Source organism: Linepithema humile, chromosome 2, assembly GCF_040581485.1.
Source record: "Linepithema humile isolate Giens D197 chromosome 2, Lhum_UNIL_v1.0, whole genome shotgun sequence".
In the NCBI taxonomy this organism is placed as follows: domain Eukaryota; kingdom Metazoa; phylum Arthropoda; class Insecta; order Hymenoptera; family Formicidae; genus Linepithema; species Linepithema humile.
This window is the reverse complement of record NC_090129.1, coordinates 1,022,703-1,045,365: the sequence shown is the minus strand read 5'-3', so window position 1 is coordinate 1,045,365 and position 22,663 is coordinate 1,022,703. Positions and strand designations below refer to the sequence as shown.

The following is a 22,663-nucleotide window of genomic DNA, read 5'->3' as shown; positions in this document are numbered from 1 at the left end:
GAAGATAATTTCGTCCAAGTGAATCTCCTCTTTACCCACGATCCTGTTCCTGTAATCACTGCCGCTGAGATTGAAGACATTCTCCTGGTGGCCGTCGTCCGGGAAGTAGTACGTCTCTATTTCGACGTAGAACTTCTCCACGAACGGGCACGTGAAGCGAGTCTTGGTGTACGGATAGGCGTTCCACGCCTCCTCCTTGGTGATTAGCGCCGATTTGGGCAGCAGACTCTTCAGCCACCCTGGCAGGTGACTGCCCACGTGGTAGAGCTTGTGTGTGTATTGCCCGCTGCCACCCGGACCGTCGGTGTACGGCTCATTCTCGAGGATCTCCACGCCGCTACCGGCGCCTTTGCTCTCCTCTCGAGATTTTTTCTGCGCGAATTATAGGGTTATTGATCACTTAAGAAGCACTCGTCCTTGACCGCAAGATCTTTATCCTTATCTTTATGAGCGGGAAAACAACCTTTCCCTACAGGTGCTTGCTTGCAAGAGCGCAAACATATAAAGACAAGACAAGAGAAGAAAATAAGATGATCGAAGTTACGAAGTACGCAATTGCAGAGTAAAAATAATATCACATTGCTGAAAATAACGAATCAACGTTTCAATATGTAATATGTTTCATAACCGGTTAATCGCGTGAGAATAATTATTATTTAATATTATTGATGTATTACTATTATTTTAATGACATAATTATTATAACATAATTAATTGAAATATATAATTTATTAATAGATAATTGATGTGCAATATTCGATATAATTCCGTATAATGTAAAATCACAAATACGAAAGCAAGTTAGAACGAATAAAAGAAAATCTCGTAAAAAAAAAACTAGAGAATTTCACGATTCCAGCAATGTTTAACGCGATCAACAGTCGTTTAAATATTTTTGCTAGATTCACAGAAAACATAAAATATAAATAAATCCTGTAAAATGGTCAAACCGCAGATTTTCCGCGCTACAAGTCAATGCAATTGATTAACGATAATTACCGCTATCATGTACAGCTGAGCGATTCGATACTCCTCTACCGTGAGAGGTAGCGGTATGCGATACTCCTTGATCAACATTTTGTCGTGGCCTGTCCTGTGCTTTGTCACCCGTGCATCTTCGCAAAGTGCATCTCTCCTTCAAGGATACCGGACGCTGTCGCGTTCGACGTCTCCGCAACATCTCCGGAGAGCCTTCTCGATGGGAATCACGAGTAATATCTCCATTTTACGTCGTGAAGCGCAATCCTCTGCAACGAGAGGAAGAGAATGTCTCCATAGTCGCGTTTCGTTCCATAATCGAACAATTTCAACGCAAGGTACCCGAGACTGCTACGCAAGCGAAAATTCGCTCATCTTTCTGACATTTTTCTTAGTCAAATCCTAACAATGAGAGCGTTCGAAAAGAAACTGGCAAAAATGAGGCAAAATAAAGTAGCTTTTTACTATCATTTTCCGGAACGTTACTAAATATTGCTGATAAAAGAAATTGTTTATCTCAATCTTGACTAAATTTCTCAAATTTTTCTCTATTTTTAGATTATTCTATATTATTATTCAGATATTCTGATAACTAAAGTTCTCTTCTCTCTATTAGATTTTATGGACTGCGGAATAATCGCAAAGAGAATCGTTTGCTATAAAAAAATTAAAAAATTATAAACTTTTATTATTGTATTTGAGTAACTGCTGGAATTTCCATGACTTAGGTTCTACAACAAGTGCTTAGTCGCGAAATATCTCTTGATAGATCGCTGTGATAGACACAAACGGCGTCGATTGTATCGCAAGCTGCTGCGCAAGTTACTAAATATCCTTCTCATGAATATTTACTGTGCTGGAAATATTCACAATTGTGCTGCTCAGTCATAAAAGTAAGCATTAACAGAAAATAATTGGAGGAATAAAAGATTCAAGTTTGTGTGTCACCAATTGCATTTTCGCAATTGCAATCGATGAATCACCATTGTCTTTTCGTATTCCGAATCTCGAATCAAAAACTAATATTTATCTCGTTCATAATTATATGAATTCCTGTAAATTCCAATATTTTTATTTCCCGCTTGAATTATTTTTACTTCTGTAATAAATAATGTACTCTTTTATTTCTGCTAATTAATTACGAAATCTTGCAACAAGTCTCTCGGAATTATTGAGTTTGAAGTTCATTATAATTTCACGCAGAAATTCGCCAATTTTCTATTCCCTGTTATATTTTATTTATATAATCGGCGCTTCTCCAATTCTTAGACGGAAAAAAAATCATTTCATCAATCTACAAATACATTTCCGGCGGTTGATTCACAACAGCCGCGTTTCCGCGTCGAGGCAGAAGCAATAAACAAAACGTTGCGCAAAACGTTTATTTATACGCCGCTCGACCCCGACGACGCTCGTGCGTGTTTAAATTTTACATTGCGCGCGAAATTAGCGACCGGCAATTATGCAGCAGCGCACAGATTATCCACACTGCAAGATCCCCGCATATTCGAAACTCGAAAGTACGATCGCGCTCCCGCATGCACACCGCCCACACAATTGCAAACTTTAATCGTCGCGCTGTAAATTCCGCACGTCTATTTACTCTTTGCTGATCGGAAGCGGTTGACGGATGATAACATGCGAACGTTATCATTCATGATACCAGTGCGCGGCATAGTTTTTAAGAGAAATGTTTTCGCGAGTCTTTGTGTTTCAATGAATATTTACTTCGGGGAAACAAATATACATGAGACTTGCACAAGAGCACGCGTGTCGCACCACCAGTTCGGAAACTTTCGATCACGTTCACGGCAAACGCACGATGATTACTTTGATCAATAGTTCCAAGTTCATTTCGTTTGTTGCTCTTAGCGTGAAAAGCGGGATAAAAGACGTGCTCCAGTTCTGCGCGATTTTCAATGGACGAGCTTATCACATCCTCGGCTTCTTTTCAGGAAGATAATTATTAAAAGGCTTCGCGATTATAACTTTCTCGTGAATAACATATTGAAATGTTTAATCGAGCGGAATTATCAATCCAAGCAGAAATAAGCTTTAAATAAAATAGACTATAGTCAATTACAATGAAAAGGCACTCCAGCAATTTTTGCAACTAATTTCTTCGAGCATAAACAATTTTGAAAATCGGCAACAATGCAATGCTATATTTTTCACAAGCAAAATCTACTATTTGCTTCGTGAAGAAAACATTTATGTCGATAATAACTCGACAATAGAAATCAACGTGATGTTAATTCATCTTGTTTATCGCAGGTATTTTCAAAACCGAATATGCAAAAATGACAACATCATGGCAACGCTAAATTAACAGATTGCTCACAATATAAAAGAATGAAAAGAGACATAAATACCGGATAGAAATAATTATACGTCGCACTCAATAGAGAAAAACAATAGAATTTCCATCGCACAAGTGTCTCATACCACAAGTTTATATCGATTGAACGAGCAAAGAGAAACGAACTGTCACACTTTTCACCAAAGACGAAAATTTAATTTACCGATAAAAGGGTTAAACAATGACGTCAAATGATGCGAATGATGTCACAATCTCCGAAGAGGGGGCGGTGGAAACGTAAATAAAAGGTATGAGAGATGGCACGACGACGGAAAAACGAAGTGACCACAACAAAAACACGACACGCGAACACGGCGACGCGTCGCCACCGACTGACGACGGAGCGACGGAGGCTGCTCGATTGACGGCGCACGATGATCGCACGCGCGACTCGTCGAACCCGCGAAATCGTCGCCGGCCAACCGGAGCTGGTGCTCCGCGACCCGACGAGCCCGCGGCAGGACCGTAAATTCAATGGCGCCAATGAACAAACATGTTTAACAAAGAACAGATTTGCGCGCGTAAATTACGGTCGCGCGATAATTTACACACGTGGTTCGCGCGCTTTGCATAGTTAAAAAAATTTACATACTGATGTTGGAGATCTTGATTACCGTGTGTTTTAATTATTGGGAAAATTTACGAGATTTGCTTATTGCGCACGACAAAAAGGAAAATAAATGGTCAGTCAAATGTAAAATATATTTCATAGAACTTTGATATCCTGATTGTGCAATGCGCTTTTATCTGTGTATATATTTTGCATTCGCAATACATTGGAATACATATATATTTTTATATTTATATGTGTGTGTATACAGATAAAACATAATGCGATATAGTTCACATCTTACTGTGAACAATTAGTTGCTGCCTTTCTCTGAGGCGTCTTGAATGTCCTAATAATTAAGGGGAAATAATAATTTCTTTCTCATATAAAACAAATCATGTGGCAACATTTGTGTGAGAAAAAAATCCTCGACAATCATATGTAATCATGCTGATAAAGAATGAACCTAATGATAATCGCGGTCTACGGTGAAATGCGCGAAAGGCAGTCGAGGCATTCGTACGCACGTCTGCAAAATCGCGAATAAATCGCGATGGCAATCCGAGATAACCGGTCCCTCTCGTACAGCGGATACACGCGAGATCGCCGGGGATCGGTTCCTAGATAATAGAGACGTGATACCGGAGATTGTTGTTAGATAATAGAAATGTGACGCCGGGGTGGTTAACTCGCCACTGCCCGGACATAACCACCGCCAACCGCCTCTCTTCCACTGCCTCCCGGTCTATTGATCGCCCCCGAACGCGGGCAAGAGAAGGCGCGAGACCAGCTGCGCCACTCGCGCGCCAGCAAGCCCCCGCGAGAAGGCGAAACCAAAAGCGGCGTCGCGATGCCGCGACTCCCGGCGTGTGCGTCTTCGCCGAAGCAGCCACTTTACACCCTTCGACATTTTTCCCCGCCAAAAAAATTAAAGCTATTTGCAAAATTTTTTCTCTTAAAAAATTCAATCGTATTTCTCTAATAAGTCTCTAAGAAAAAATTCTTATCTAATCTTCTAATCAAGTTTTCAGTTTGCACTAATCAAATCTAGCTAGCAGGTGATGAAAAAAAAACCTTAGATACCATTTTATCGAAGCCAAGCAAAGTTCTGTTGTGTCATTGGATAACAAGAGGATTAACCCTTTTGAAACTTCCACTGCACATGTTGCTGCTCGAAAGTGGCGACGTATATTATAAATTGAGGTTCGGTTTTCAATTTTCTGAATTACATTTTCTCCTAAAACTATACTTTTAAAAAAATCGAAACTTGTACGTAGAAATTACTCGTTCATTTGTTCATTTAGATTTCATGATTGTTAGATGAAACAACAAAATCCGTGAAATATTTTCACAACAATTCCAGAAGTTTTTTATTTGAACACAACGGTTTCGAACAACTATTTTCAACGTAATTTTAAACGAATAAATATTATTGAGTCACACGCTAGCCGGACGTAGCCAGCTAACATAAACTACTACCACGTTACGCAACTGAGAGTTTCGCGCTCGTGTTCAGATTTAATATTTTACGTCTGATCTTTCCCCGGGGTGGCGAGAATCGATTAAAAATTAAAACGACCGCCGCGCGTTGAGCCAGACAAGTCATATCAGATTCCTCTCGCCGCTATTTCCAGCTGCCACCGTCAGGATCAAGCGATTCCCACACTTCTGCTAATTGCCGCCTTTCTTGACAAGTGCGTTGGGATCCTCGACTTCATAACCATATGGCCGCACTGGATTTTTTACGGGATTATGGAACAACGAGTGATTGCCATCGCCCCAAGGAAATGGCTGTTGAAGGAAAATTAATGATTTCTAAGCTATTGGTGCGTCAAATATAATGAAATGATAATTTCATCATAGTTCCATTCAAATTAATTTACTGTCAATTGGATAAAACTTCGGAATAAAGAGCAATAATTTTAATTTCTAAATAGTAACTAATTCCATTTTATTCGAAACAATTTCTGAAAAAGATTGAAAAATAGATACGTATGCAAAAGCGAAAGAGACCTTACGTTTGCCATTTTTCATTTGAAGATTTTACAAAATATAATGAAAAAAGGTATGATTAAAGTACGCAAACTAGAGTAAGGTCAATGAAATTGTGGGTCTTCATTGATCAATAATTGAGTCCACCGAGAAAATAGGTCTAGCTATTGAAGACGCGCAAGTAAACCGCTGTGCTACGTAAACGCAAATGAGCGAATAAAACATTTATATCAACCGGTTTTGGAGCGAAATATCATTTTCTGACAGAATTAATTAAAAATTTTTTTTACTTTTATCCACATCAAAAGGAATAACAAATCCCACTTAATTATATTTTATAATCATTTTTGCGTTTAATAGCTCGCGACACAAAATATTTCTATGAGCAATCTGCAACTTTCTGATAATTCAATACAATTCATTTACGGAGTCGCCGATTATTTATCGCGGCAGTTTTTTAACTCTCGATGAAGAAAAGTCAACTGCATCCTCTTTATACGTCATTAAAAAATATAAAAAAATAGTAAAATCCTTTCACGCGACCGCTGCGCGACAACGACAGAAAGATTTCTTAAGTTTCTCACGACAGTTCTGACAAATGAAGCGGAATTAAACCTTAGTCCGACGACACATGTACGGAAGATCCAAGTACGGCTGCCTGGGTTTCTTCGCTTTTTCTTGTTGTCGTACATAAGTAATTAGCGATATGAGGGAAATCACGGGTAATACGACGAAGAGTGACAGCCTTCGGAAAAATTCGTGCTTGCGTGGATCTGCGTTCGCAATCGAATTGTTATTACACGCAATTAATATATCGCGATAAACTAAAGATAAATTGTGTTACACTCCTCACCTTCTGATAAATTAAGATCATAATCTAATAAGTTTGATTTGTTCTAAATATCCTATTCCCATCTATTACGGATTATTTTTTTTTTTGCTAAGGTAAAATGAAAGTGAAATTAAGAATGCTATGTGCTTAGGCAAATTTCATTAATTTAAAATAATTACTAATAGCGCTAATTGTATCGAAATCTTAGAATCTACACAAATAATAAAGATAATTATATGTGGAAATTGTTATTTTATAATTAAAAATGTTATCACATTCTTTTCGTATTAGCTGTGCGCCTAACATTTTAAAATTATTATTTTATCTTCTCAAATAATAATAGGATAATTCACAATAAATTAAAAAATCCCTGTTCTAAAGACATAATTTTATCTCTTTTTCCCTCTCTATACTTATCTTCCACTTCGAGAAATTATTGCTCGCAATCTTAATCTCAACCCATTTAAATTTCGTAAGAGAAATTTATTAGGAAAGTTCGAAACACACGTAGGAAAACACTTCCAACATTACCGGCGTGTGGCTCATAAGGTGATGGCTTGGGACAAGGACACGGTGGGCAAGGTGGGCAAGGATCATGGCAAGGATCATCATCCACCGGACAGGGGCACTCTGGCATAGTTTGCGAATGATCAGAGTGCTTCGATCTCTTGCATACGCCGAGCTTCCTCCAAAACATGAGATATCTCAGATCGGATAAATGCAAAGTACGGCCGAACGACATCATATTGTACTTAATGTATTACTAATCTTTCTATATGCGTCTTAAAGATTCGTCTTTTCAAAAAAATTTTGAGGAAAAAGTGAAACTTTGAAGATCCTAACCGCAAAAACACTCCTTCGTTCGTTTAAAATTAATGTCATAATATTTACGATAATCGATTCATATGTGCAATGATACAAGCGCAGAAAAATGAATAACGAATTTCTGAGAAATTTGCGTAGTACCGATGGACGAAATAAAAATTTGTCGCAATGAAGAAATTTCTAAAAATCGAGTTATATCAGCAATAAAAAATTGTTTAGGAGTTTTCTTCATTGTTTTATTGAAGTTTATTTATTTGCTTCTCCTAATGTATTGAAATAATTAATAACAATTATTCTGTTATCTTTCTCGAACAATGTTGCAACTAGTGTTCAAAAATTTTAGGTAGTCGAGCAGTTATCTCGAACAATTCGGATCTTGAAATAGAATGTCATATAGTTCGAACGTACAAAATGTTCGAATCTTTTGTTTGAGCCCTAGTTGCCCAACTGAATGGATTAAAATGCATCCCAGAATAACGTTTTATTCAAATAACAATGTTCCTGAACGATAACAGTGTTTCAACGATGATAAAAATATTAGTGTAAAACAAAGAGTTTCTTCACAACAAAACTTTAAGCGATGCAAAAGCTTAGTAATTTTATTTACTTTAATCATGTTTTGAGCAAAAACGTTTTTTCTTCTTTTAAAAAATAATTCAACTTCAGGTTGCGCGACATTATTCCAACCGTCGCTGTTTAAATATTAAACTTAACTCAGTAACTAAACTTTAATTTAATCTCAGAGATTTTAAATATTTTACCAGAACGTTGCTAATATCAATTTTACGAAGAATAGAGAACAGACTTGGATTTGTCACGCACATCACATGATAATTAATGTAATGCTTAGCTTTTTCAACAAAACCTTTTAAAAATAATCGTTAAACCTGTCTTACTCGGTTGACGTTCGCGTATCCAAAAAGGTGTCGAAGAAAATGTAGATCCGTTTCTCTAAGAGACGAGATTAATGGTGAAGTGCACTTAGGCACGAAGACGTCGCGCTTACGAACGAACACGTCGCGTGATAAACGGGAACGTCGTTTAATCCGCACTTTATCGACGCGCCACTATGTCTAGGCCAGCCGGAAACTGGTAAACAGTCAGCCACCTGTACATCGCAATTCTCGCGGAAGATATTTCCATATCTTCTTCTTCTTCTTCTCGCCACATGTTCCTCTCGAGTATTTTCTTGGAAATGCATTCGAGAAAAATTCCTTTAAAGTACCTTCTCTCCATTGGATGATAATAATAGTATCAATAATAATATCATCCCTTATTGTGTTGAATGAAGTGATGAATTAAGCTAAGTCTGATTTGCAAAATAAGAAACGTAACGTTAAAGCATTTTATAATTTTTGATATACAGATACAATTTTTTAATTAAAAATATTGTCTTCTTTTAGTTTAAATTAAAAACAAGAATAAACCACAAAAATTCATCGAATAAAAAAAAGATTTCTTTGCGAAAACAAATTTAATCAACTCATTCTTCACTCATAAGTTTTAGCTAAATTGTGTAAGTTCATAAATTTATATCAATATTTTCATTAATATATCTGCCAAAATAAGGTGCTTCTATATATTTGAGGAATAATTATAAAATAATACATTTATATTTACATTTATATTAAATAAAAAATTGCGATTAAAAAAAAAATAAAATAAAATAAAGGGAGTCTAAAATAATCAAACGGGATTTTATATTCAGAGCGGTCTCTGAAAAACCAAAGTAGTAATTGAGATCTTCAAGCCTAAATTTAACCCTAGTCGTAATATTCAGCGCAGCGACGGCAAGAAACCTTATTTGGCCTTCTACTTCCATAAAGATTGAATATCGAGCGACGAAAGGAAAATAAAATTGTTTGTGCGATCCGACGACATAGACCTGGCGCTTCAATTCCACCTCGAATCTTTCGCGTTCGGCATTTAATTACGCCTCCGGCGAACGTTGCGAATATTTGTCTTTTCTCGCCGGCAAGCAGACGGTAAATTTCTGAATTTGATGGAATCGTAATGTCAATCGGGTTGACCTTTCGAGACGCGCGGCGAGAAGCGCGGCTCCGCGCGTCGAATATTCCGGCGCCGGTATTAATATAATAATTATGCGAAAATACCAAAGGCACCGAACATCGATCACGGCGGATCGTTAAGATTATTATTAACCCCGACACAGACATGGGGTTTTTTCCCCCCTGATAAAATAAGAATCCTCACTCTCTTATATTCGCGCCATCGCCAGAAATCCATTGGCATCGGATTATGCATTATTTATCGAATCTAAATATTTTCGATCTCCAAGACATTCGTTAGCGTCGACTGTACACGGAGACACGATCTTTATTCAATTGAATTTCATGAATATTTCTCGACCGAGTGGAAATCTATTGCAAATAACGCATTTTTATATTACGTTAGCGACAGATTTTCGCTTCGTCAGTTTTTATTTGTTTTATTGGACATTTGTATGAAAATTTATATAAACACAAAAGCGCCTGAAATAAATGTCTAGAATATACTCCCAAATCACGAGTGCCATTTCCTGAGCAGATATCTGATCGTGTTTTTTTTTTTTTTTTTCATTCAAATCATGATTTTTCAACATCTTCAATTTGTCGCGGCTGATAGCGAATTATCTTGTCGACGAGCAAGAACAATGTCGTCGGATTCGCACGGGGTTACTTCCTAGAAAACGGGAGTACGTCGATGCGACTTGCGCGGCAACCTTTGACATTTCGAAAGGGCGGGTCGAAGTTTCCTTTCCACCCTCCGAGAGTAGGCACACCTCCCGGTGACCCGACATCCGGCCGAAATGTGTACGGCGCATAAAAGATCCACGTCGTAATTTGTAAATTAAAATTCGATCTGTCTCGTGAAAACTACACGTTCGTTAATTCGCTTCTCCTCTTTCTAACCCTTTACGCATGTGTCATGACGACACAAAGTGCACTGAATGTTTAAAGTACATGTTACGATCCCATATAGACGCTTGAAAACTGTATGAACATTCCTTTTGCCACTAGAATCCTTAAAAAGCAACTTCACTCTGACTCATCGTAATATAAAGAATATTTCTATCCACCGACATAAGATTTCAACTTTATCTTTACTTTTTCTTAGAGTCGAAAATATATAATGTATAATAATGAATATGAAGCGACATTCTTCATGTTCATTCTTCATGTAAAACTTTCCTTTACTAAAATTAATAATGCTACGTTTCTCGCAGTCTTTTAAATTTTATCGTTAAATATTTTGATAAGTGCAGTTTAAATGAAGATTCTGTTGACATAGTGTCCACCTCAAATTACCTATATTATATGATTTTAATATCTATTTACATTTTTGAAACTTCATATATTATTATACTTTTTAATCATCGCTAAAATATTATTTGTGTTTCATTTTTATAAATAAAAAAAGCATTTTACGGAATAACGCCACGTGTAAATCAAGTTCACATAGTATCAAGTATTATACACATAAAAAAAGGAAGATCTGAGTATACGTATCATAAATATGGTAATTTAAGGATTATTTGCTAAATCACAAATCATTACACTCAACAGTCAACGAAATTAAGACCCCGTAAAAATCAAGGACCTGCGAGACAAAGGATACAAAGAGCCGGAAAGTTTTGCGAGAACAAAGCGTCGCTGTAAAGATAAAAAATGAAAATTTTGCATGCAAATCCAAGAAATCATAACACCGAGTAAAAATCTGAGAATTACAAAGTCAAATCTCTTCAAAAGTCAAAGATTTATGAGTTTGAAGAGTTTGAAGAAGAAAATGTATTTTGAGAAAGACTTTCTTGTGGAGTAAAAAATCTATAGAAAACAAACAACTGAGAAAACAAGACAACAAATACGTCAGAATTTCGAATGATCTATGGAAGTAACTGAATGAATGATTTTTCGTGCTCATTCACTCCTCAACCTTATATATCCACACGACATCTCCGTACATTTATCTTCGTCAAGCTGTACATTAACAACTTCTCATTTCAGTGACAGACAAACATCGTCGGGAGGCAAACCCCGAGCCACGTCAAACTGGCGTCGATCTCTAATTATCGCAGACCGTAATTAGTAGCGAGCACATGTGGTTCGTATCATAGTTCATCATCCACCTGCGCGAAACCTAATTGTGTCACTCGGGGCACGCGAGAATCCCAGAGGTCGCATTGTACGTGCCACATCTCCACATTAATCGTGCATATAGCAACAAGCTTGCATAAAACGTAATTAAACAATCAGCATAATTGAATTTATCGACCTAGCGTTTTTTCATTTTTCAGCATTCGGCCAGCTTTCTCTGCGACTCAGACAGACGTTTTAAATCGAAGATATTACGAACATCTTTAAATGAACTGATCACAGTTTCTTATTTATATTCGTCTTAATAAAAAATCAAAATTGTTTTAATATGTGAATCATAAAAATATATCGTAAGCTAATTAAGAAAATAAGCACGATTGACGATGCGAAATTAATTCAGAAAGCTATGCAAATTTCGATGAACGTTTTCGATTCATTTTTAAATTTTTCACGATTTCTAATTCAAGATTTTATGGCAATGTTAAAATTTACATCAATTTCTAAAAAATTAATTTTGCATCGTCAATTGCGCAGCTCTTATTATCCTGTAACATACTTTAAAAAATAGAATATGTAATATAAACAGAGATTGCATCATAAGAAAATGATTAAAACATCAATAGATATAGAGAGAAAATAAATCCTATTATTCTCCTCCTCGCAAAGTTACAAAAATCTCATACATTTTTGCTGCGAAAGTTTTATCTGACCGAAAATTGAAGCGAGCCTACACAGACTTAATCGATTTTCCAGGTATCTTGACGTCATTCATGACGTCTCTTAGAGAGAGAAAGAGGAATGAAATTTGTTCTCGTTCAACTGATGTGACGTCAATGTTATGATGTTATTCTTCGCTTTTGTCAACGTCAGATAACAAGAGATGAAAGAGAGGGGAGAACAATAATGAGACACAAGTGGTGTTATTTATTTAGATCCCTACGCGCGACATTAAAGTGAAATGTTAAACGCAAATGTCAAAAAGCTCTCGAAAGCAAAAAGTGAGAAATGCGAATGTGTGATTGAGAAATATTTATTTTCAAAATAATAACAGAAACCAGATTAAACGCCCGATAAAAATAGTAGCTTGCCTGTATATTATCTAAATAAATTGTTTTAATTCACTCTGAAATATAAAATTAAAACTGCAATTAATATCAAAAAATCTACGAATTCAAAATTTCTATTAACAAAATTAATAGCAACAATCAATTGACATTGTGACAAAAAAAATTTTCTTTACGACAAATCTAATGATAATTTTTATTGATAAAATTAAAATTATTATGCGAGATTATTTATGTAAAACAATTTATTTAAATAAAAAATAAATATAAAATTGTTTGATTAAAAATGCATTATTAAGAATATTTGAAAGACAATTCATATGATTATTTGCATAAAATAATGCGTAATTATTTATCATAAGACAAAATATTTTTTATTCTTTTCTAATTTTTCAAGGATATTTTCAAGAATATTTTTATAACAAATAAAAATTAAAATAAATGTTATATGCTTGTAGAACTGTCAGAAAGGAGAATAAAGTCTATGGATATAAAAAACGTAATAATTCGGTCTCCCGACATTACAACCAGTATGGAATATGATAATCTGTGGAATGTGTAAATCGCAGGTAGCTTCAAAGATATGCAAATAGAAAGGTCAATGGATCCTAGAATTCATGAAGCCAAATATCTGTGAGTCCATGAATATACGGTATCGACAATCCATGGAGCCTACTCATTTGAAATATACGAAGGAGCTGATGAACCGTGACCTATCTAGAACTATAAGTATGACAATACTTAATTTTAGATAAATATGCGTTCGTTTTGTGAATCGTGAATGGAACCAAAAATTCACTTGTCTAAAATTCTATTTTATATATTATATTGAGTAATCTTTTAATTACTATATTGAGTAAAAAAAGATAAATTTTTATCAGATTTACGAGTCATTGAAAGAGAGAAGAAAAAGAGTTTAAATCTACAAGTCATTCACAAAACATAATGTTTATAGTGTTTGTACTAAATTATATTAAAAATTTCAAATACCACACAGAATCTTCCCCCGAACAAAGTATTTTTCACAGTATAATTATTTTACTACATTTCTCTCTCTAATTTAAGAATAATGTAATACAAAAACCCATATTTTTATATTAAATATTGTGATTATTGATATGAAAAAAATATATAATAAATAATAATTGTAAGATTATTAAAAGTTCTGCCATTTGATGGCACATTTCCGAAGAGAAAAACGACTCACATCATCAAAAATTCTCTCTAAATTTTCTCCCTCTCTTCCTTTTTCTTTTCAACGCTCTCACAAGATAACCTCTACCCCCCTCACTTCATCCCTCGCCCAACCCTGTCCTATACTACTGTCCATCATCATCGATCAGCGGGACTCAGGCTACCAAATTGCTCGACGATTACGCGCGCTGTTTTGCAATTCGCTAACAATTTCCTGTCTCTCGTCAGATACGCAGCCGATTTGTCGTGCGATGATACGCATTCGTCAAAACATACAAATCGATTGTCACTTACCGATTTTCCAGTGGACTCTCCGATCGAACGTGCTCCGGCGTGCACAGGACACTCGGGAGGTTCACACACGAACGATCACACGCGACAGTCGTCCGGCCGCAAGGTGTTCCCCGGCATTTTCACGACTCCTCGGATGCGACCAAGGCGAGACCCTGTGCTGGAACGTCATCTCGGTTGATAAGGCAGCTCCTTCGACGCCTGCGCCGTTCTGATTAGAATCATCGTGACGTCTCTAACGCGCGACGAAATGAACGAAGTTTTGCTTTCTGCATTTTCACAGAAAAAGATGATGAAGAAAGATCTCTGAAACACACGAAATTATTAACTGTGACATTTTTTATTTCTAAATCTTTCAATTACATTGCAATTTTGTTTTTATCCAATTTTATATCCTTAAATTTATTAATATTTATATTCCTTGACTTTAGTATTCTCGAATTTTATTCTCAAATAATAATTTTTAATTCTTCAAAAATTGTATTTCTTTTATATGTACAATTTTATGTGTTTTGTTTGCTAGTAAATATGAGTTTTTAATAAAAAATTAATTGCTATTATCCTTTTTTACTATTTATAACATTTAACTATAAATATTTTTTAAATTAACCTTTAAATTGAAATTTTGTAACAAAAATTGACATAAAAAAATAACAATTCTATTATTTTTATAAATGTGCTCTATTCATATTCTGTATTGCTAAGCTATATTCATATAAAAATCTCTATATTTTCAAGTCATTAAATTAAAAGAAATTTAATTTATTATTCCATATTGAATCGTTGCTTTTCCTTAAATACTAAACAGCTCTGAAAATTTTTTCGCATCAGTTTTCAGCAGATCCTGCCAGCCACTATAAAATGTGACTGTATTATACATGTTTGCAGTTTAACTTGTTTTATTAATTGCAGACACCAATATCAATTGTATATATCATTATCAATAATATAATTAATATTATTACTTAGTTGTAAATTATAATTTTACACTTAATTCTCTTATTTAATATTTACAACGCTATATTTTCCTAACGCTGATGTTTGTGGACAACTTTGACGATCGAACGGAAACGACCAATGATGATTCACTGCGTACGCACTTCGCGAGTCAGCTGTTTCATGCAAAACCCACCATGACGAATGTTCTGTTCAGTTCACAAACAGAAGAATATGTAACAGGACAAAATATACGAGATGTCATAAGATACTTTTCATCGAAGCAATTCTACTTCAAGAAAATCTACACAAAAATTCATTTCGTGTTTATTTTAGCTGTAAAACCATCATGTAATGTTACACTGAATTTTCTCTTTTTTCACATTCATCCCCAACCCTATAGATTCATCCTGTTCTTTTACATCTTCTTTTACATTTTTCCTGTACACGTAAAGAGAGCAATAATAACACGATGCAAATAAAATCTGTAATTTTTAAAAGCTTCCATAAAGACTAGAATAAAAAATTGACAAAAAAAAAAGAGGGTGACTTCACGTCTTCAAATCATTTTTCCCTCATATATTGTTTCACTATAATCGTAATTCCGCTGCTAACAACAAGTTTGTATGTACAGATCAAATATAAGGCAGAAAAAATGCGCATTTAGATTGAGGGATGAAGGACGAAGGGTGCACTTGAACGCTGAACATCCCTGCGATTTCATTATACTAGTTACATCACTGGTCGTTCGGTCGTCACACGTCGTCATAGTGAAAATCCGCCAGTTACGTTGGAGTCATAGGGGAGTGTACGTCACGTTCCCGGTGTCGCCGGTACGAGCGGGTCTTTATTCACGGAAGTCAAAGGCAGCGGGTTTCTGACGGAAAACAGGCGTCTCGGGCAAACACTTGGTGTGAAACTAGACCGGCTTACCCGGCGCGAAACCGGTGCACGGAGCGAAGCCGAGAACGCGGCGCAGCGCGTGGAGGCGGAGCGCGCTCCTCATCGATCCTCGCCGACGCAGGTAAATCCCGGGGTGTCCTTATTCCTCGCGGTAGAGCGAATCGTGAAATTTCGATACGTATCGGAATGCGGAGAACCGGCGAGATTCGAGAGAGTGCAGAAAATTCGAAACGAGAGAAATAAGGGTGAGGGGTGAGGGATGGGAAGGGGAGAGATGTAGGTCTTATTGAGAGGTTTGAGTTAGCTTCTGCAATATTACGAAAGAGTATATAACGTTCATAAATCTCCTTGCGTCCTTCCTTTTTTAACAAAGTAGATTACGATATTTTGATATGAGAGGCTAGATTGCAATATTTCGATACGAGAGACTAGAAAACCGGCGAAAATCGGAAAAATATGTGAAATCCGGGAAAGAGTTCGAGAATATAGGTCTCCGTGACCTTTAAATCCATCTTTGCGGAAGGGAAAATTTGCTGAATTCTCGTCTGTGAAAAGTCTTTCGTTGGTATGAAAAGACTCATCTAGCGAGTTCGGAAGTGACGCAAATAAAGTCTGACATTTATATTTCATATATGAATGACTTCCAACATTTTGATATTATCATTGAGAATCGATAACGTCAATATAAATTTAATAAAGGAAAATTTACATTTTTTCAATATAATTCATATACATAATATTATCACAAAATTTACGCCAGTATAAGGAAATTTTGCAATAGTTTCCAACATCTGAAGTCTCAGTTGGAACAGAAGAAAGAACTTCCCTTGATGTATGCAAATGCATACAAATTGCCAGAATCGCGGATCACAGGAATTTCTTCGGTTTGCAAATTCTTTCCTCACGATCCATTTATGTGTGACATAGCTGCAGAGTGAACGTTAAAGTAATGTAATCCTTCTCTTTGCACCATTTGCCTCCATTAAAAAAATTTAAAATTAGTTCGAAACTTTTAATTACCATACTCTGAAAAAAATATACATCACAAGATAATGTATTCAAAATATTGTTGAATAAACATACACACAAGCACAACGCGCATTCCACTTCGTGCGATATATTCTCAATAACGCAAACAGAATTTCGTTCTACGCGAAGCAAAAATTGATACTGACATAATTTCAAAATGTTCAATTTCCGATGCGGCGTGCATGCCAGAAAAGCGCTTACGCCATCCCATTTTTCTTTCATGAACATGTAAGAATTGCGTTTCGCGTTGGCAACTTATGTTAGCGAAATAATACTGGTTTCGATCTCCCCTGCGGAGAAGCAAAACTGAACCGGGTCCAAATTCTAGTAACACTGATAACTTACGAGGAGGAGAGAGAGAGACTATCAAACTCCCGGCAGATCGCTCCCGCTGTCTCGCACTTCGCATGCAACTAGATAAGAATTAACTTAAATTTGTCATATTTTTTGCCCTGCACATGCGTAGTATAAATCTGCGAATTGTTAATCGCGACCGGCTGAGCTTTTTCTCCTGATCAGGCGCGAGCCAGTTCATCGGCCGACATGCTCGCGTATCGATCTGCGCTTTTATCCCGCGATATCGCTCGCTCTCCTTTAAGCCTTACCGACCTCGCGGGTTGCACGAACCGGCCGCATGGCTAACCGCATAAAAATTTTATTAATAGTAGTGTACAATCTAATAAGATTATGTCATTTCCTAGTGTCTCGCAATGCCTAGGTACATTCTATAAAAAAGTGAAGGATACGAAACATATGAAGTAATCGAACTCGACTTTAAAGTAAGAATAATTGCGCTTTCAATGTTTTTTTATAGCATTTATGAACTATCGATATGTTCTTGTATTATACGCACAGATAGTGAGGCAGCAATAGCACAAACAGAGTATAATTATTAATTCATTGTGGAAAAATAAACCGGCAACAATCTGTTTTTCGTACGATGCTCCGATTTTGAGAGAAACTCGAGTGTGAAAATTGAAAACTTAATTACATAATTAAATCTAAGTAAACGTAAACATGTTATTTGAGTAATGTGAATGATCTCTAGTGACCCGGGGTCATATGTCATCGAAATCTCTCTCGATAATGAGATTAAAATATGTATAAAAAGATATAATACTCTATTGAAGAAATGAAAATAAATCTTGATATGATGAATGCAAAAGTACATATATTCTTTTTAGTCATTTAAAATGCTCTAACTTATTTTATTAAATGCAATGCTGTACTTTTTTATTTATATGTTGAGAATTAATTTGAGCAAATTTAACATATAATAAAAGCCATTGAAAAATATATATATTTTTTTCAAATTGACTTTTTAAAATAAAATGTCGTACAAAAAAAATTATTCTACATTTTTGACTCAATGATATTATCGTTATTGCCGCACTTTACATATTAAAAATTAATTTTTATGTAATTAAAAATCAAATTATGTTATTAAATTAATTAGTAATATTTAACTTATATCACGATTTTATAAACTATCTCTCTAAATATTCACACACACATTACTTTTCTCTTTGAGATAATAAATAAAAATATTCGACGATACTTTGCAGCCATATTTTTTAAGTTTGCAAAACGACATTTGAATATGTTCCACTTCAGCGCAGTATTATCAGAAATGGCGTTCAGCTCACGCTCCACCGCGTCCCCTTTTGCCTCCTTAACAACTTCGACCGTATACGATTGCTAATTAATGCAGCACATTAACAGAATTCTTGAGGCGCATTTTACATTCGTGCACTTCAACGTAATTACGCGAAAAATACGTAATTATCGAAGAATGTAGGTAGCCAATGAAACGAAGAAGAGAAATAACTCACGAACACCGACGATTTATCAGCCACTGTATCGAAAGAGCGCAGAGCAATTCACAAATCTCTGATAAAGAAATATTTGAGAAAAAAAAAGTAAAACTTTATCTCTCGCCTCGGTCATTTGACACTATCTATTCGTTTCCGATGTCCAGTATTGAAAATATAATTGCTTATCGCTATTATTATGCTTATACTCTTTAACCGTGATGAATTTACTTCGCGGAACAAATCACTTTCGATAAGCGGCATAATAGACCTGCGGGAGCTGTTATCAAAATGCGAGGGGCTTTATCTTGAGCGAATTCCGAGTCGGCCAACGCCGAGCGAATCGCATCCTCGCTATGTTTCTGTTCTAGATAACGGAAATACGAAGATGCGAAGCCGGCCGTGATAACGCAAATCGCGTCGCGATCTTTGCAGGCGTCGCCGTTCGCGCGATAACACCGGAATCTTTCCAGTCTGCCGATTGCCAGCCAATTAATCAGAAACGGTTGCAATCACTCTCGGCGACCTTGGCACGATAATGACTCCTTGTACTGGCTTCATGCTTTGCAAGATAACGAGACTATTTGAATTACGATCAATCGATGCGCGGAAGTTAATCGCCTTCTCCCCTCACTCTTCTCATCGGACGGAATGCGTGCGCTTTCTTTTCTCACATATTCTTATAATACGATATTATTAATTTTTATAAATTTTCCGTTTTATAAATTTCATCTCTTTTAACAAATTCAAAAATGTCTAATAAATTATTTAAATATATGCGACAATACATTCAATGCTCTAAAATTATTTTTAAGAAGAGATAATCAAATATTCTGTTACGCCAATAAAAAAGACCTCCCGCGAAGCACCGAATTGCGTAAAATCTATTGCGATATACATTATTTGGATTACACGACAAAGTGACTCGCAACTTTTGTGTTCTTAGGACGCATGATATATTGACGTCAAACGTTCATACGAGGCTCCCTACAGAACAGTGAGTGATCCGGAGAGATCCGGTTCTTCCATTATCCAGAAACATAACTCCGAACGTCGCAGGGGGCCTATTCAAGAAATGCAAAGTCAAGGAAACTTTAATTCTCCTTCGCTTTTCTCATATCCGATATACAGCAGTTACAATTTACTTAAACACAGTATTAAATACTGAAACTTAATCAACAGTGGACAGTGCGACAATTTGTAGATCAAAATTATAAGAGTTCGAGCATAATATAATTATTTTTCTGTAAATAATGCGCTGATAATTCTTATAATTTTTTTTCCATAAATTGTCGTATTATCTTCTGATTGCAGTATTTTCTCGTACGCTCGCCGCCATTAATTTAATACTGTATTCAAGCAAATTAATTGCTTGAGATTCAAAATGTGTGAGAACAAAATTACTAAATTGACACAGAAAGTTAAGAAATAAAATAAAAGAAGTGTGACTTGATGGACCACTACTGGATTTTAAAATTTCCCTTAATGACAGCATCGGAATGAAACATTTTCATTCAAACATTGATTGCAATCTCGAACACTTGAACAATCGATGTAAATCAGACACGCATTTGTTTGATCTTGTCAACCGAAAACAAATTCAAAAGTACGTACGTTTATGAACTTGTCATTCTATTTCTCGATCATCTTTTCTGTCATCCTTGCCTCATGCAAAACGATCTACTAGTACGACTAGCGGTGACGCGCAGCACACTTCGATTTGTGCGAGAAAAATCAACAGCGGCACTTTTTTGAAACGCTTCACTTGCTTTTTCCACACAGTTCTCTCTCCGTTGCGCGCAGTAACCTAAATATAGAATAGCCGCACGGAATTGTTATCTAACGACGATACGAATGACGGGCGCTTACGCATTTACGCAATCTTGCATGCCGTCCGATAATTTTTTTTATTTTTCTTTTTCAACATCTACTCCGTAAACGTTAGTTACACGGGTACGCAGTAAAATCTAACGATCCGTCTCGCTTTCCCTCTCCCTATCTCGGCGTCTCTCCATCTTTTTCTGAGCTAATCGCATTATCGACCGCGCGAAGTTCGCATATCGTTTTGCGTCAAACCGCATGACGAAGCCGATTGCATTTCTTGAATAGCGTGCGATGATATCCGACAGAAGTAGGGCATCCAATCTTCTAATAATGAAAATATGTTATCTGAGTATAAAGACTAAAAAAGACCGATCGCGGCTAAATAAGCGGCCAGACAACAATTAATTAATATCGAATCGAATAAATCGCGATTGGACGAAAAATGAAATGCAACAGATGTGTGTGTGCAGAATATCCCAGAACTATGTACTATCGTTGCAAAACCGTGAACACCGAGGCACAAAGAGCATTATCATATGTATGTTTACATTGTACATGCACTAGATAAACGCACGCACTCGTATTGATTCGCGCAGGCCGTAAGATCGCTGGACGCGCGCGAGTTAAGCGATAAAATCCTCTCTCGTAATAGATAATTCCTTAATAACATCTTGCGAGACAAATTTAGTTGCAATTCTTAATCAGGACAAATGTAACCGGCGCACGACGCGTAATTGTGTACAGCAATTGATACAAATTGATTCAACACTTATTAATTGTATGTTATTTTGCATTACGCTGATACATGATTATTCTTTAGAAACATAAAGGATTCGCGTTTCTTGCAGTATTCGGACGCGCATGTTCGCATCGATGACTTTTAGACGTCGCATTTTTCAAACGAAATTTATTTCGTCATACTTTTCTAAGAGTTTCAACATGTTAAACGTCTTAGTCACTGCAGCATTATACAAGCAGATGATGCATTATAATTTAAATCAAGATTTGCAAATAGAGTCCGAACAAAGTTCGTGTAAAATTACAATAATTAGCTGACGAACAAGATTTCGTTATCTCCCGAAGCATAGTTCGTTAAAACCCCTTCTTTCCCGATCGATTGCAGCACAAAAGCTATTTATATCCCCATACAATTTTTTTCTAATAAAAAGTATTGTTGCATGCACCAAATACGCCTATCGGATATTCTGTATAAATAAAAGCTAACATTTGTACGTGCATAGAAATTCTCTTCGATCGGACGTTCCTTTAGAGCCTAATTTGGACGATGCATTATTCACGACAGAATTTGAGGCAGAAATCTGCGCAAAATTTTATGTTTATTTCCGATATCGATTACTGTCACCAATGTGGGTTTTCTATGTTTATGTTCTCCAAATGCTGTGTTATAAAATTGCAAATAGATCTCAAATATCGTCTCGAATTAATAAATAATCTAAAGCGGACTTTATCAGAATTATCAAGAGGTGCGATAAAGATTCAGATTACGTACGATACGGAGGGAAATCACTGTCACTCGTGCGAGTAAATCACAGGAGTGATATTTCGCAACGCTGGCTGTTGACAGAATGAAGAACGGTGCCACGGCATTATTAATTATAATTATTTCGCGCAAATATGCGAATTAACGAAATGGGAAGAAGACAGGGATTGAAGCAGGGGGTGAGAAGGGAAGGAGATAAACTTGCCGAGAGTGAAAAAAGAGAGTTGTAAACGTATCGCTGTATTCGCGATGTTTTTGCCAATCGAGAAATAACGGCGCTACACCGGAAACGACTAACGAACGATGCACGAGAAATATTTTAGAAAGAATTCAGACGTCACGACGCTTCAAAACGACGCTTCCGACGTTTTGATCTAATGTTATCATCAATCCGGTTGATTTTGGCACACTTTTGACCGAAGAAGCGACACAAACAAACTCTATTATCGTGTTAATTTAAAGTGTAAATTTCAACTAAAC

At 36.1% G+C, this 22,663-nt stretch overlaps 3 protein-coding genes across 15 annotated transcripts in view; 1 reads left to right on the top strand and 2 right to left on the bottom strand.

Annotated features, from left to right (window-relative positions):
• rdgB (retinal degeneration B) overlaps positions 1-14,469 on the bottom strand; it is a 37,080-nt gene extending 22,611 nt beyond the window's left edge. For 3 of the 13 annotated variants that reach the window (XM_067348813.1, XM_067348812.1, XM_067348814.1), the window contains exons 1-3: positions 14,183-14,463; positions 1,000-1,247; positions 36-372 (exon numbers count right to left, since the gene is read on the bottom strand). In XM_067348813.1, coding sequence (XP_067204914.1) covers positions 36-372; positions 1,000-1,077 — 415 coding nt within the window. In that variant the 5' untranslated portion in view covers positions 1,078-1,247; positions 14,183-14,463. Of the gene's footprint in view, positions 1-35; positions 373-999; positions 1,248-3,350; positions 3,685-14,182 lie in introns of those variants that run through there. The other 10 variants (XM_012376029.2, XM_012376034.2, XM_012376035.2 and 7 more) reach the window with 6 other exon arrangements.
• LOC136997722 (cytochrome c oxidase subunit 6A1, mitochondrial-like) lies at positions 5,026-10,017 on the bottom strand. The gene is made up of 3 exons (XM_067348831.1): positions 7,243-10,017; positions 6,495-6,652; positions 5,026-5,678 (listed from the first exon to the last, which is right to left on the bottom strand). Exons 1-3 carry the CDS (start codon positions 7,454-7,456, stop codon positions 5,559-5,561), a joined length of 492 nt encoding a protein of 163 aa, XP_067204932.1. The 5' UTR covers positions 7,457-10,017; the 3' UTR covers positions 5,026-5,558.
• Positions 14,470-15,881: 1,412 nt separating the features above from the next.
• LOC105677426 (uncharacterized) overlaps positions 15,882-22,663 on the top strand; it is a 32,654-nt gene continuing 25,872 nt past the window's right edge. Inside the window, exon 1 of the mRNA XM_067348809.1 lies at positions 15,882-16,139. The gene's annotated coding sequence lies outside the window, so the exon portion shown is untranslated. The remainder of the gene's footprint in view (positions 16,140-22,663) is intronic.